The sequence below is a fragment of the Triturus cristatus genome, chromosome 2_1 (genome assembly GCF_964204655.1).
Source record: "Triturus cristatus chromosome 2_1, aTriCri1.1, whole genome shotgun sequence".
Taxonomy (NCBI): domain Eukaryota; kingdom Metazoa; phylum Chordata; class Amphibia; order Caudata; family Salamandridae; genus Triturus; species Triturus cristatus.
The window spans coordinates 695,005,292-695,022,646 of record NC_140581.1 but is presented as its reverse complement, the minus strand read 5'-3'; the positions used below and the strand labels follow the sequence as shown (position 1 = coordinate 695,022,646).

At 41.3% G+C, this 17,355-nt stretch overlaps 1 protein-coding gene across 1 annotated transcript in view; it reads left to right on the top strand.

The window, feature by feature from the left end:
- Positions 1-16,897, top strand: part of TMED7 (transmembrane p24 trafficking protein 7) — a 60,037-nt gene extending 43,140 nt beyond the window's left edge. The window contains exon 4 of the mRNA XM_085632638.1: positions 14,309-16,897. Within this exon, the coding sequence (XP_085488764.1) occupies positions 14,309-14,545 (237 nt within the window). The 3' untranslated portion in view covers positions 14,546-16,897. The remainder of the gene's footprint in view (positions 1-14,308) is intronic.
- Positions 16,898-17,355: the final 458 nt, after the last annotated feature.

Sequence of the window (17,355 nt, the reverse complement as noted above, 5' to 3'; positions counted from 1 at the left end):
GACAAGTGTGGCATGACATTTTCACGGGGTGGTGTTACAGTGCACATGGGCTAGAGAGTGTCATAGCATATGCACTAGCTAGTGGAATACAATACAGAGGTGTGTGGCACTCGGCAGGCAATGGTGGGTGTAACACAGCATTGGGCTCTGTCAGGAGCGCGCTGTGACTCGCAAGTGATGTTCGTCCCCTTTCCAGAGAGTAAAATAAAAAGTATTACACATCCGGCAGTGGATGTGTGTTTTATTAACTGTGAGGGGGGTTTCTTGCATAGTTTTGGTCGAATTTTTGTCGAATCCCCTTTGAATGGCTTGGTGTGCATGTGTATTAAATGTGCCCGTCAATAGCTACCCATGTTTGTATAAATAAACGACAAGGGTGTCTACCGGGATTAGGCACGGTAGAGCATCAGACATGTCAGAGCTTCACTAGTGGTGTAAATACATTCCACGTGGATTAATTGCATGCATAGTCGCCTTTTAATGAATATCAAGCAAATCGTCATGGTGATAGGTACGTACGGTTTGTCCAGCATGTCCTAGGTGTGTCTATAAATATATATTTTTTAAAAATAATAAAAAACAGTGGCCGGCCCTGGGGATTGGGGTCAAAAAAATATAATTAGGAGACAGGCCCTGGGGGATGGGGTCATCAGGGCCAATAAATTAGAATAAGAAGGGGAACCACACAGCCCCCCTTCTTAAAAAAATAAAATAAATAAAAGACTGGCATCGTGCCGGAGGCCATGCCCCCTCCATGCAGCACTCTGCAAACGCGCCCCCAACAGGCATCTCCAGTATGCGCCAGGGAGCTGCGCTGCAGACAGGTGTTCTGAGGCCAAGCCCCTTTTTACACCTCTCTGCAACGCAGCTCTGTGGCGCTTACTGGAGGTACCTAGTGGTCTAGTGTGACCCTAGGGACCCTTAGGATTCAAGGGGACTTAATCTCTCAACTTAGAACAGCCACAGGGCGCGTTTACACAGTGGTGAAGGGAGGGGACGGGGCCTGAGGTGACGTGTGCAAACACGCACCATGGCACGTTTTAAATTGGGGATATAATTTCCCTTCAATACTGAGGGCCCCTGGGGGCTAACTAGCCCACCAAGTGCTTCCAGTAAGCGCCACTGAGCTGCATTGCAGAGAGGTGGTCCAGGCCGTGCCACTTTTTACACCTCTCTGCAACGCAGCTCTGTGGCACTTACTGGAGGTACCTAGTGGGCTAGTTGGACCCTAGGGACCCTCAGGACTCAAATGAACTTAATCTCCCAACTAAAAACAGACACAGGGCGTGTTTACACAATGGTGAAAGGAGGGGACGGGGCCTGAGTTAACGTGTGCAAAAACGCCCTGTGGCCTGTTTTAAGAGGTAGTTTTAATCCCCATGCCCTATTATATACTAGGGGCTTATAGAGGAGGTAAGGCTAATCACAGGGGGACCCCAACGCATAATGTTCCCTAGTGTATGTAGGTGTTTTCACTGTATTCTAAGTGTCTTTTAACATAGCACTGGCTCTAGGACTGGTTAGTCAGACTCAGTTACCACCAGTATCCGTCTGAAAAAGTTGAGGGTACAGGATGATTTTGCAACAAGGCTTCTTTCTGCTCTTCTTTTTGTTCTTTCTGCACGTTATCCTTCTTCCTGCACTTATCTTCGTATTTGAGGACTTCTGTTGCTTCTTTCTGCACTTCTTTTGTTTCTTTCTGTGCATTTTTTCTTCTTTCTTCACATGTCCTATCTCTGTAGGCATAGTTAGAAATTAGCATTTAAAAAACCTTTGAAATTAACAGAAAAAACCATAGGTTTCAGGCACGTTATAGTTAGGAATTAGCATTTAAAAAACCTCAGAAATTCACTGAAAAAAACATAGGTTTCAGGGGTGTTATAGTTAGCTGGACTTTTCACTTGTACAAAACCATTGAAATTCCCCCGTTATAGTTAGTTCAGCTAACTATAACTCGCGCGCCCGCAATGCACTGCTGATGACGTCACATATTACATCACTCATGACATGGTCAGTGACATCACTCATGACATCACTGATGACATCTCAAATGACATCACTGATGACATCACTGATGACATCATCCTTGTGATAGAGTGGCAGACCTCCTCTCACCCTAATATAACCTTTGATACACACATTCAAAAATAGAGACTAAAATTTTCAAAACAATGGACATACCAATACCAGTTACAACAACCTCTTCAGTAATTCTAAGATCCACATACACATCCACTCATTCACCAACAGTCCAATACAGTCACTCATACATGTACTCACTCATCATATGTACTCATACACCTATACATCCTGTTACACAATGCCACTCATCCATAGTTACTCACACACATAGTCACTCATGCTAATAAAGAATCAAACATACATTTACTTGCATATACAGTTATACACACACCACCACACTTACTTCTACGGAAACTTACACATACTTAGTCTTTTAAACAATCACTTATAGAAACACATACTTATTCATACAGGAACTCTTTCAATCTCTCACTCTCACATATACTCACATATATACACCAATAGTCACATATACTAGTTTAAAACATATGTAGTTACTCATAAAGACACTATTGAGACAGTCATTCACTCACTAACACACCCATACACACACTCATCCACCCATACAGTCCTGCACACATACTGTGTTCAACACATACAAACAGTGAGTCACTCATTCATGCACCTATGCACTACGTAATACCCCCACCGAACCATGCAGACACTCAGACTGATACTCAAAAAACCAACTAATAACCTATATAGACACCCATGTAGCTACTCACCAACCCATGCAGCCACTTATACACAAAGTGAGAGACTGATACAGATATTTACATATTTAAACATTACTCACTAAGCCATGTATTCACTATGATACACTTAATCAGTCAGTTACACAATCAATTTTTCAAAAACAAATCATCCATTTAGACACTTATATACCCATTTATTCTTCCATCGACCTTGAGATATACATATATAAAACATATTTAATTTTCAGAATAACACACATTCACTGGATGATGTCATCAGTGATGTCATCAGTGATGTCATTTGAGATGTCATCAGTGATGTCATGAGTGATGTCACTGACCATGTCATGAGTGATGTAATATGTGACGTCATCAGCAGTGCATTGCGGGCGCGCGAGTTATAGTTAGCTGAACTAACTATAACGGGGGAATTTCAATGGTTTTGTACAAGTGAAAAGTCCAGCTAACTATAACACCCCTGAAACCTATGTTTTTTTCAGTGAATATATATATATATATATATATATATATATATATATATCAAAGGGCTGCAGAGACTTAGTTTTCCACAGACATTCTCTCAGAGTGTCATTGTTCCCGAGTAGTCTCTCCCCCTAGACTCTCCTAGGCAGATAGCATGCAGGTCCTCCCCCAAGCCCTTCAGTAAAGTAAATGTTGTTTAGCACAATTAATTAAAATCATTGCCACGATCAAAATCGATGCACCACCATCGGCAAAATCGTGCCAATAAAGCAATTATTCACTAGTTTGGTAAAACAATTACTCCTTTTACTTATTAAGATAGCCTCCTTAATTGCATAATCATTTCTTAAACGGGGAAGTCACACTATAGTTAAAACGGGTTAAACAGGACATAGTAATATCACACTAGAAGCAAAATATTAATTTATTGAGGCAAACTTAAAAGGGACAGTAATAAAACCCTCTAGTGCAAAATTGCTTGCTAATATGTACAAGCCAGAATTTAGTCATTACAATAATTAAAAAAAAAATCCCCAATGACTCCAAAGATTATCTTTTCCAGGCATTCCACTATCAGTTGTCCAGGGGGAGAACAGAGCAATTGCGTGTGGCTTGCTATGTCCCGGGCCAGCGAGCGTGACTCAGTGCCACTGAGGTCCATGCCTTTCACCCAGGCAGTACAGGCCATGTTTGTTTAATGGCTGGTGACTTGCAATGTTGGGGTCTGGCTGTGGGGTGACTCTGTTTTTAGCTCAGGCGTTTGAGCTCGTAGGAGTTCACATACAGATATATCAAATGATCTCGCATCCATACGGCTGCCTGACTTGTGCGGTTAGTCAAAACTAATTTTACAGAACGTTCCATATATAGAAAGACAATTAGATAGATGGATAAACTAAGTCTAGCACGTCTAGGTGTGTGTGTGTGTGTGTATGTGTGTGTATATGTATATATATATATATATATATATATATATATATATATATATATATATATATATATATTTTTTTTTTATTTTTTTTCCCCCTATATTATCCTAAACAAGCATATGCAATAGGTCTTGCATTTTAGAAACTTTAACCTACTTGTATTATAAATGGCAAGGCCTTTTTATAATTGCAGGTTTTTTTAAACCCATAAATACATGGTATTGTCATTTACAAAGCCAATAGCTCAAAATCTCGCAATCGCGAGACCTATTGCATTGCAAATGCTTGTTTTATCTTCTGTCTTGACTTTGTTGCAGCCAAAGTCAAGCTGGTTGACTTTTTTTAGGTCTCAGTTAGCCAAGACCTTTTTGATTTTACTAAAATTGAGTGTTTATCATAGTTATTGAAGTTTCAGCCGGACTCCATCCATTAGTCTGTGGTTTGTCATTCATATTTCCATCCACCCACTCAGCAGGTATTAAGGGGCAATGTATCAGCCCACTTCAGCCATTGGCTGACATCACTACGAGTAATGACATGCCATCCTTTCACAAGGAACACATCCACATAAAAATTGGTTCCCTTAAGTGCCAGGAAGTACTATGCTATTGTGGTTTATTTATTATTATTTTTTTAATACCCCAAAACTTTTTTTGCCTGTAACAGATTATTTTTTTAGATTGAGTGTCCAGCATCTTTCCAAACTATGTTTTGCTAAACAACATATAAATTGTCAGACCTATTGGCTTTGCCAGTGCTTGTTTATATTGAGATTCGATGAAGGCCGACATTGTTGGGCTAGTGTGTTTTGCTTCAAACGTTTAATTTAAAAAATGGCTAATTAAACCTGTCAAAGGTAGTGCATCTATGGAGAGAAGGACCATTGGTTGTTAAATTCCTTCGCCTACTTCGTTTAAGGCCACTGCTATCCTACATTATCGCCTGGTTGTCTGTCCTTCAATTTATGCATTCTTTACGTTGTCCAATGTCTACTAGTTAGATGTCTGACTTGGGCCTCAATTTTGAAAATCAAGATGACATTTCTTATGGACATTGTTGCTAGCGGCTTTGAGTGTCAAACAATCTAGCACATCACGGATTCAAACAACATTTTCGTTTTGAATATCTAATTCATTTTAATATTGTGTTGGGTTTCTTTTTTGACCTGTACTTATTTAATTATAAGGTAAAAAATGAGAAAATGTTGCCTCAACATAATTACATTTTAGATTGGAATATTTGTTTTCTCTACAAAAAAAACTAGCATTGGCAAACAAATAGGTTTCGGCTTTGGGGCCTGGTGCCTTTGCCAATAGCTGTTAGCCATGCAGCACACATCCATGATGCTTTGGAGCATGGCTAAGTATGGAAAAAGACTATTACGTCATTTTGTAGGTACATACACCAACATGCGCACATCTACAAAATGACGCTGCTGCTTTTCTCTATATATTTGCTCAGCCAACTGAAATCCGCAAATAAAAATGTGCAAACACATTTGTATTTTTAGAATGTGGGTTGAGAAAAGCAACACTGGTGGAGAGGTGTAGAAACAACACCGTGTCAAAGCCGGTGAGGGAGTGAAGCATTATATGTGAGGGTTGTCAGAGCAACACTGGTTTGGTGGGGGCTGAAACAACACCAGCTACTGGAAGCGACACATAAGGGTGTGGGGAAAGTAACACGGAGGAGCAAGTGGGTGAAAAGGAGAGCAACGTTGAGCTCAGAGGGTAGGGGAGAAAAGCAAATGGACAAGAGAGCGAGCAACCTAGGGCTTGAAGGCAGATACTTCCACGGGTGAGAAAGAAGTGTGGGTGGAGGCAAAACACAAGGGCTAATACATCGGAGAGGGGGTGGCAGGGAACCATGGGACTGAGAGAGTAATGTGGACAGTGGAGAGAAGCACACTAAGGAGATAGGTGGGACACACGTGCACTCTGATGGAGTGTTTGAACAAAATGAAAAAGTTAGTACCTGAAAGAGCAAGCAGTGTATTGACATAGTAATGCATCCATGCTCCAGGGGAAGCTCAAACATCAGAATAAGAAAAGCCCATACACGCTAAGGAATAAAAAGCTTCCAAATGTGAGTGACAACTAAGTTGACCAATGGGAACCAATTTGTGGTTTCTAAGCCCACTGTAAGCTAACAAGACTTGCAGCAGACTGAGCATGCTCTGTCTAGATGGCGATGGCGAGAACTAAAAATTAAGTACAATTTTCTAACTGGACAAAAATGTTCACACACTTAACTTCTAAAAAAAAATTACAGATTACATAGGGGAAATGAGATGAAAAATGTAGTTGGGCTTCACATTTTCCCCTTTTTCCTATCAAAACATGACTGCAGTGGTGGCGAAATGGTTCTTAGCCTTGCACCAAAATGTAGGCAAATTGCAAGTGAGAACGTGAGGAGGGACAACATTACTTAGCAGCAGTTTCTCGACACATTCCCTCCCCCCAACTTCCTGTACACATTTTTGAAGCACCTGTTTAAAGGTGTTTTGGGTTGCTAAGCGTAAAACAAGGGTTACCCTAGACACTTGTTGCACGTCCAGGAACCAAAAAGAGTTCCTTTTTAGGTCTCTGCTGCGAAGGCTGCGCTTGCGCAGTCGAGCTCCGAGATTTAATGACTTGGAGAAGAGGGGCTTGAACCCGCCCCTCTTCTCCCCTGTTCTCCATTGGCTGGCCTCTTGAATGCTGGCCAGCCATTGGAGAAGAGGTCAGTCATTCAGATTAGGCCCAGTCCTTTTCGGATCGGGGGGCGTGTTTTTTGCAAGAAGTCTCATTCTCTCCTCCAGCCAATGGCTGGAGGAGAGAAAAGACAAACACGCCCCCGAATCCGAAAATGCCGATGCCTTTCTCCGAGGCATTTCTGCTCGCTCTCGGAGAAAGTCGGTGGTGTCTTCCGGTGCCCTCGGAACCTACAGTCTCCCTGGAGTGGCTGATTTCTGTTTAGAGGCACCAATACTGGTATTAGTGATAATATCGCCTTCTATAATGGGGCCCGCTCCCTACTCCTTACCAGGGTCATCAGGGGTTCTTTGGTGTTATCTCCTGGCTGCCGATGTTCAGAGAATATGCTGTCTTGTGGCTTTCCCAGGCCAGCTTGTCTCGAGGACGAGCACAAACTGATCCTGCTCCCCAGGAAGTCGATTCTCGCAGCAGCCCGGCGGCCCCAGCTGAGCCGCACTGCAGCCTCCGCCTACACTCCTCCCAGTGTTCTCAGCTCCGTTGTTACTGTCTGCCGCATTAATCCAGAGTGGTGCCACCACGATGAAGGTAACCCCGCTTTTCAGGACCCCCCCCCCACTATCCGCCGCATTCAGCACAGCCCCGGAGAGACCTCACCCTATTTTCGGCATGATTGAGAGCACACGTAAGCGAAAAAGACTTGCCGCTGCCGTCAGCCTAGGAGAGTTTGCGACCGGAGCTAACTAGCAGCCTTGCCTTACGGACCTCAGTATGCTTCTGAGCCTCTGAGTGTATCCTGCTGGCTTCGTGGCCCGTAAGCGTCATCTTCTCTGAAATACCTGGCGAGTTTCAGTGCTCTCCTTGTCTGTATATCTTTCAATTTATACTTCCAGTATTTTCATATATGCTAATTTATGCTACTCGTTCTTTAATGGCATTCAGCCCTGACTTCGTATTACAACACCATCCATTATAGGCATGCAGAGCGACTCTCCCCTACTTCCATACCCTTCTTTTTTTCATTTATGGAATGACCCAGATGGTTAGCTTCTACGTCTCGGGAATTCTGAACAAGCATTTACAATGCAACGGTCTCTGCATTGTTAAAGTTAGAACTATTGGCATTGCTCATGACAATGCCGTTTCTTTAAATGTTTTAAAAACAAAAACATAAACAAAAATAATGTCATGAGCAATGCCAATAGCTCTAACTTTAACAATGCCGAGACCGTTGCATTGTAAATGCTTGTTGAAGACTGCCATGAGCAGCCGTTAAGCATTAGAAGAAAGAAGAGACCTTGCTGCATGTGCTCTGCTGTCTGTCTCCACACATCTGTACGCTGATCTCTGGGACATCATCCATCTAAAACCCACTTCAAGCACCTTTACAAAGAAGGTTGTCTGACAAGGAAGTGGTTAATTCCAAATGGCATCCTACAAAGGAAAGTTCAGGCTTCTGTCCAAGCATGTGACAATGCAGGTGCCTGTGCAGAGCATGTGTCCTGCAGGCAGTGCTTGTGCCAGAAAAAGCCTGCATGTTGTGCATCAAGTCATGATCCTTGAATCCACAATAAAACCATGTGCCACAGGTAAGAAGGTTCATTAACTTAAATATTGTGCCCACACACTATTTGCACATGTGAAATTGCAAACATCGCTTGAGTAGATAATGTGAGGTAAACTTGTGGTACAACGGAAATACTGGAAGTATGGGCGGCAGTGTTTTTGAATATAATAAAAACTGATCATGACGAAGTGGTGTTATAAGCAAGTGGTTTCCTTGTATAGGAAGGGCCGCCTAGAAACGCCCATCAACTCGTCCCACTAGATTTACAAGCACAGCCTATTCACCACAATGGCTAAAGATCCCTTCTCCTAAATGCTCCTTGCATACATAGCTCAGTCTTAATTCTGTGAATCATGATATGCAGTTCATGTTCGGAAAGTTCTTATTGTGTGCAGTGGCGGAAACATATTGTCCTATCACATAAATGAAAATGCCTCCTACAGAATTACTCTGTTGGCTTCGCATCAGTATACTTGTATACCAATGTTTAATAATTTGGAGTCATCCTGTTCCACTTCTACCCTATGGGCATGTCATACTCTTGAGTTTGCATTTTAAAAGGAACCTCCCAACAGCGAGGACATTACAGCATCTGTACACAAGGTCAGCCATCCCTTTGACCAAAAGATTCGCTCCACTGGAGGGCATTGGCACTACAGAGTGACAGATTACATCTTTTGGGGGTGGGCCAACTGTAGGGTCCCCTTTATCACAGGTTAAAGTGGCCATTTCATTGCACCAGTCTGACCCTACCTCCCTCAGTCATCCAATGATCAAATTAATGACTTTGAATATCTCGGGCTTGAGAGCCAAGAGAGATGAGGATCAGTAGTTAGTGGAAATAAAGTCCTGCCATGTAGTTGCACTGCAGGAAACCTGAAATAAATCGGAATTCTTTGTTCTGGACAGCGTCAGCCTTTTTAGGTCTCGCCTGACCCAGCGCATGCACTGGTCTGGCGAGACTTTTTGTGAGGGCTCAAAAAAAGTGCTACCATGGCCAGTCTAGAGCTACAGTGCAAGTGCGCTGGCGTGCGCACAGCGCTTGATCGCGATCACTCACTTTCGCGACCGCTTTGATTTTTGATCGCGATCACTTTCGGCGTTGGTTTAATCCCAAGTCTGCTGTCTCCACAGTGTGCAATTTACACACTAGACCGGATCTTTTATATCACAACATTTAGGGGTGTGGGGAATAGTGCAATTTTCTACTCTCTAAAATATTCAAGATGATGGCAAATTATGTACAGTTGTACTTTAATTGTGCAAAATGCACCTTGGAGGATGCCTAGTGAAACTTAAACACAAGTGCTCGAAGCAGTCTGCTGCTCAGTGCAGTGCCCTGCACAAAAATGTGTGTGACATGTCATGCTGGAGTAATTTTTGACATTTTAAGTAATATACATAGGCTGATTATGCAAGCATAACAAAAATGCTTTCAATATGTAATGCTTTGGTCAATCTTGCCTTTTGGGAACATAGGCCTGAAGTGTGAATCTCGGTTTGCAAAGTACTTGATCTGCAAAACCAGTGACTGACTTGCGATCTGACAGTATTTTTGCGCTGCAACTGATTCATCCGGAAGGGTTGAAAGACTCCTGCCCAATTACTAACAAGCATTGACATAGCCAATGGGTCGCGCCTTCAGGTTCTTATAAGTATTTAGTTATGCAGCACAGTATCCTTGGTGCAACAACATCAGCTGTTGCATGGCTAAACACTTAGAAGGTCCCAAAGGCGAGACCTATTGGCTATGCCAATGCTTGTTTAAAAGCTGCATTTCCCACCACAGTAGGTCACGCTAAGGGCAGCCTGCTAACCTTTATATCGTTCAAAATCGTTTGCACCACCAAGGTGGTGGCATGTCACACTCCCAATTTGCTGGCAGTGGAATTAACCTTTAGCAAGTGCTCTACTCTGTTGGTAATTAAATTCTATAATTCCTTTTCTAGAACTGTTACTGAACATATTGCCTCTTCGGAAGGTCTTCTAGAGCTCTATGGGCAGGTGGGCCTCCCATATTATGAGGTTATTATTCTGGGGGACTTTAATGTACACCTTTATCAACATAACTGCACTTTAGGCAAGGGACCTTGGGACACCTCATATCCATCTGTTCATTTTGAGCATTCAAATCAGGGTCTTCGGATAGCCATTTTGCTCACCCCTAACAAGCTGCATTTCCCTCAGAACACCGGAAAATTAGATTGTCTCAACATTTATTGGCAGGGGTAGCTCCTCTACCATTGATTTTTATCCTGGTTGCCGCTCATTTGCTTCCGGACGTGCTCACCTTATGCTCTTGCTGGAGTAGCTTTAGTGATCCTAACATTCTGATCGATCTGAAGGGGGCTCTGGTCTTTCATGTAGTTGAGGGCAAGAACATATCGAATAGGAACTCAAAACAACAGATCAGGCATGTAGAATTAAGTGGGATAAGATAATACCAGATGCTTTCTTAGAAAAGTTATATGCAGAAGGGCCGGAAGACATCGAACTGTCTTGATAATAGCACACAGGGCAGCATGCTATTAGATGCCTATAGTAATCTAGTAACGTGGATTGCGGACAACCTAACCGCCTGTGGCAGAGCAGGAGATACTAAGGGGGAAAGATGGTTTGACGGCACGTGCTCCAAAACACACACATCCCTCATGACCGCTCTGAAACAAAAAACCCAGGGACCTGGGAGAGGTGAAGGCTTGTAGGATAGCCTATAAATCTGCAATCAAGCAAAGGAAATAATCTATTGGGGATCAGGCATGGAATGATTTGAGTCAGGCCAGAGTACTGTTCAATAGCTCCAAATTTTGGGAAGTTGTCAATAGCCCTTTTCTTTGTTGACCAGCACTCTTCTAGAGTGGATTGTACCTTCCCCGCTGATAAATGGGTCAAACATTTTGAACGGATCTATAGAGGGGTGGATGTAGGAGTGAAATCTCTTGGAAGCCAAGTGCAGATATATGTCCATTGATCTTCAGGGTAGACTAGGTCCAAAAAGCCATTGTTGCCACAGCTGGGAGGAAAGCGCAGTCCTGACGAATCTTTATGAAGCCAATCTTGTGAGGTGGGCCAAGGTCCTGACCCGGGTCTTTAACGCAGCAACTGTGAGCGGCCTGCCGCCCTCTTGGTCTACTGCCGTCATCTTACAGATTTTTTTTAAAAAAGAGAGTGAGGGACGACCTAGCCTGTTATCGCCTGATCTCCTTACTTGATTCGTCTGCAAAAAATTATGGGGGAAGGTGATTTTGGAACGCCTAACATCATGGCTAGAAGACTCCAACGTAATTTCAGAACTGCAGTATGGTTTTAGGAAAGTGAGAGGAACCCTGGACCAATATACCAATGTGCTCTTGGTGATTTTGAAAATATACAATAGCCAAAAGGGGACACTTGCACATGGCTTTTATGGACTTAACGTCCACATTTAACCATGTTAATAGGTTCAAATTATTGGCTTTGCTACCAGATATGGGCTTGAATGCCAAACTGGTGGCTTTCTTTTACTGGTCACGCTCAAGTTGTCCGCTTCAGTCAGATATAATTAAGAAGGCTCACTTTCAGCATCCTGGGAGGTCAAGCAGGTGGGGGGGGGGGATAAGAAAAGTATGTATTTTAACCCACGCTCCGTTCCCCCTATACATTAATAAAGTTGGGGATGATCTGACAGATGCATGTAAAAATATACCCAGGGCAGGTTCTAAATCCTCTCGGCTCTGTTATACACAGACAATGCAGTGTTACCTGCCAGAAGGACTGTGGGGTTGCAGAGACCCTTAAATACTTTTACAGACTTAATGGTCTCACTTGACCTTTCTATTAATTTTTTAAGTCGTATATAATGACGACCGGCAACACAAAGCTCTCTAAACGTAGACTTTTTTTGCAGGGGGCAGAACTGTCTAAAGTTTCTACATTCCCTTATTTGGGCGTCCTGTTTGACGAAAGGGGTCTTGGGTGGCTGAGAGAGCTCAAAAACAATTCCTTGGCCAGAGCAGCAGGAGCCACTATAGATTTTGGTAGGAGACTAGGGGCCAAACTGTTAGGCGACCTATTAAAGGTCATCTTTGGGGTTTTAGAGATGTCCGCATCTTCAGAGCCTCAGGTCTAATCTACAGCAACTTCTCTGAATCCCTCACTTCTCTAAAACCAGGATTGGGTGTAGAACTTTTTCAGTGAGAACCACATCACTGTGGAACTCTATGCCGGTCCACCTTCAGAAGTTAGAGACTGAACAAGCATTTCGGAAAGCACTGAAGACCTGGCTTTTTGCCTGCCCCTAACATGCAGTTCTTCTCTCTTTTTCCTCCTGCAGGTTCCACTGTCAGCGCCGGGACACCTCCGTTGGAGGTAGCTGTGCGCTTCACAAGTGCACTTGACTAAGTGAACTGCATGTGTCTGAGAATAAATTTCTCCGCAGACTCCTAGCAGTACCCCCTTGTCCGCTGTCCGTTATGGTACATGAGGAACTTGCGCAGGATTACATCTCAAATCTAATTGCTATGGCTCCATTAATAGATGAAAATCTGGGCCAACCCCACCCCTACATTGAATCAGTTTGTTCTAGAGGATTGTATGTGGCCCGACGGGGCCATTGACATCCCATGGTTTGTTTACGTCTTGGAGCAGTTAAAGATCCTAGTGTGCCCCAAGCTGATGAGACCTCACAGGCTGATGTGCCCTAATGAGCTGAGACATATAAAATCGCTGTTCTTGGCCAGGAGGATAGCAGAAAGGGAAAATGGGGAACAATAAGGCAATATTTAATTTTGAGTCCAGGGGCTGAAGGACATCCTTATTGGACATGTATTAAAATCCTGCATCATCGTTTTCTCTTTACTAGGTTTACTTTTAATTGTATTCACTGGTGTTTGTCCCTAGGGGCTTTTTCTCTTGCTCTTTAGATGATTTCTCTAAAAAAGTGCTCTTACATGGAATCTTTTTTTGTGATTTGTATCGTAATTTACAGGAAAAATGTATTCTTACACTTTTAAGGCACGGTAATTTTGTTCAAGTGAAGCCAGCCTGGTCTTACTTGCAAATGCTGTCTTAACCTCTGATTTGCTCTGGTGTTGCCAGTTTTTAAACAGGTGCTTTAAGACGCAGGAAAAAACTGCCAAAAGCTTAAGTGTGCCAGTGTTAGTTTCTGTTGAAATTCATTGGCTTTTAGCACCGTGTCGTTTTAGAACATTTACTGTAATAGTCTAGTGATTTTTATATAATATATACTGTACTATCTTGCATCCGATAAGTCTGCTCCTGAGTAACATACTTCCTGTCATAGCTTTATGAAATATTGGTCTGTCCTTTTAAATATTATATAACAATCAGTTTTAGTATATCATTTATTGTGTTTTATCTGCTTTTATGGCCTATTTTGTCCGAATAAAGTTTTATTGAAATGTAAAAATTGTTTAATAATTAAGTTTGTGTGTCAGGCATACCTATGTTCTTCGAGTAGAGTCTCAAACTCCCTCAAAGCTGAGAAACCTGAAGTGAGGGACAATTAAAAGAAAAAAAAGTTAAGGGTATTTCTATTTTTTTTTTCTTTTTTTTTTACAATTCTGAATATGCACATGTCCATCTGTGCACACAATGTGGCTTTAACAGTAAGGGTAGTGGTAGGTCTTACTACTAGTATTGCGGCTGTGAATTACACTTTTAGAATATATCTGCAATAAATAGAGTTAACCACTTCTTTGAAACGCATGCATTATACCTCAACAAGGACCAGTTAAGCAGCTTTTAAAGATAATAAACAGTTAAGTTGTCATCACCATCATTTTCTTTTTCTGTGGGCCACATTTGCAAATATTCTTTTTGTTTTTGTATAAAAAAAAAAAACCTGTTTCTATTTTGCAGATGGAGTCGGCTTGCGTTTCCATTCACGAAGCTCTGAAGTCCGTCATTGACTATCAGACACACTTCCGTTTAAGAGAAGCTCAAAGCCGCAGCCGAGCAGAGGACCTCAATACAAGAGTGGCCTATTGGTCAGTAGGAGAAGCTGTCATTCTGCTGGTTGTGAGCATCGGGCAGGTGTTTCTTCTTAAAAGTTTCTTCTCTGATAAAAGAACCACGACAACACGTGTTGGATCGTAACTAAAATTTCGAGGTGCTTCACTTCTACCAACCATACACTATCTGCCCACTTAATGCCCATGGATACCTCTAAATTCAGACAAAACTATAAATATTGGTAACATGCTTACCTTTTTATCCCGAATTTACATTATGGAATACGCCAGCTCTATAAAAGTGGTTAAAAGGGACTTTTTATTTGAAAGATTTGAAAACAAACACATTTTGCTATGTAAAAGCATACGGCCCAGTTGTTAATTTTTATGCCAAGATGTTTGTGTTAACCTTTGTTTATCAAACTTAGTTTGTTGTTTGCATATACTATGAAACAAAAAACAAAATCCAGAGTAATCTTCATGCACTTATGTAAGTGTCCAGAGTCCCAAATCGGAAAGAGTGCACAAATTGAAATTTTTACTAAGCATATGTTTCTTCCTCATTTCTAGCACTCAATGTAGTATTTTTCATAGTGACTTGAAATATTAATATTTTCAAACCAGGTGAATGTTTTATTATCAAGCAATCAAATTGGACGTTCCTTCAAATACAATGTGTACAACACTGGTAGACCAAAAAAGCCAAATTACCTTTTTTTTTATTTAATATTTTTGTGAGGTTACACTGGAAAAGGTCCACATCTGGTTCAAAGGCAATCTGGGTTAGTTTAAGGTTTTTATATGAATTAATTTAACCCAAGTTTGTTTTTGACAAGTTTTTCACCTATCCATTTACTAGTTTCACTAAACCATAATTTACGACCAACAGCAAAAATGATCAACTGATTTGCTGTGAACAGTAACTTATTGAATCGATGCAACGTTTATACCGCAACTGGATTTATTTACTAAGTTTTGATTCTCCAGCTCTTCTTCCCCAACCCCCATCTGTTGTAAGAAATAGCTTATTTTGCTTATCTCTGTACAGCCCATTTCACTCTATAACCTTAGCAAATGCATCTTTTGCAAATATTGTAATGTCATTGAAACCGTTTGATTCCAGAACAGTAATTGATGTTGTAAAGAAGAGGGTACAACAGTGGCTGTCTGCTATGCAGAACACTTGGGTTTAGGGGTATTATAGCTAGACAGTCGCTGGTGTTCCATTGAGAGATACTGTTAATAGGAAAAGTAAAACATTATCCATACTTTGGCTGATTGGGCCACACGTCTGATGCAAATAATAAAATTACATTTCCAGGGAGTCTTATTTGTATTGTATTACCTATTGCTAACAGTTAAAACACCATGTGCTTAAGGATCTTTAAACACAAACGAAACCACTTGGACTATAGCTGGTCCGAATTTGCACTGTATTGTCTCCCACTTATCTTATGCAGCCCTTATTCAGACTATTGGCTGTAGAGTGGCCAATGTGCCACGTGCACACTTCACTGACAAATTGACCATTGTTGAACATGCCACCGTTATGATGCAAGAATACTCAGTAGCTCCCCTTTCAAATGGAAACCTAGGGTGAAAGAGGTGCGATATAAATGTGGCTTTAATACATACAAAGTAGATGCAGGCTAGTTTTTTTGCCTACAGTTGGTGCACTGGCACAGGGCAACTTGTGTATAGAATCGTATTGAACATCACATGGGTTATTCCATACATTCTCCAGGGCTTAATTCACGTGCTGACGCTCACCATTAAATATTGATAAATATCAGGCAATGCTACTGAGCACACTTCTTGCTCAAAGCAAATAATTAAATAGGTTGGATTTTGTAAATGAAAATGGTTATACTTTTTAAAATCTTTTTGGCAGAGTTATGCCATCTGTAGTGTTAGGTCGCATCGCATTTGTTTTTCTTTAAATTAATGTTTTGCTCATTTAAACAAACATTATACAAAGTAGTGTGTGTGTGTGTGTATACAGATTTACGTTGCCATCTTTTTTACTTTTAAGACTAAGTGATTAAACCAATAATGGTAAGAAATGTGCACATGTATGTATATATAGCTATATACACACTCTTCGCTATGGAATCAACAAAAGGGTTTGCAGAAGTTGGCTTGTTTTACCTGTTACGTTTGCAGTGGAGTCTGCAATTTTTCTTTTATTTGAATTTATAATTAAAATTGCGTGTGAGAATCGTACGATTGCCATCAAGCGCTTGACACAATGCAACTTCAAATGTATAGGACTGCAGTAGACACCAATTTTTTGAACATTTGTTAGACTTTTTATGTTTGTGTCCAGTTTTATGTTCGAAAATGTCAGATCTTAAGTTTTGGAAATGTTTTACACATTCTATAATTTGAATGGGACTACAAATGGACCCTGTGAATATTATTTAGGAGAGTAAAACTTAATATATGGATGCAGTTCAAATGCCGGGGTTTTGTACAAATAAATAATACATGGAACCAACCCTGTCTAGTGAAGTTTTTTTGGTTTTAATAGATCTGGAAAGATAACGTTTTGGGTGTTTATTACTCTGTTTTTTTAATTTTTGAACTTGTTTTTTCTTTCTTGCAGTTCTGCTGCCATGCAGGTTTTGTTGTCATGGTTATATTAAACATTCATACTGCATGCAATTGTGGGGAAAAATGCTTAACAGGAACACTGGTTCTGCGTTGTTCGCCTCTGTTATTACATCTGGTAGGGCATCTTCAGATTTGTGACAATGTGGTCCATTTTTAGAGGAAAACTTAATTCCTCTTTTACATGAGTGGAAGTTGGCATGTTATCTGGTTTGGGGAGCTTTTTAATATACCGGTAGCAATAATTTCTCCATCATGGGATAATATTAGAATGTTTGTGTGCGTCATCCTGAGCACATGAAAATAATGGCTTTGAATTCTTACAAGAGCACATCCCTTTCTAAA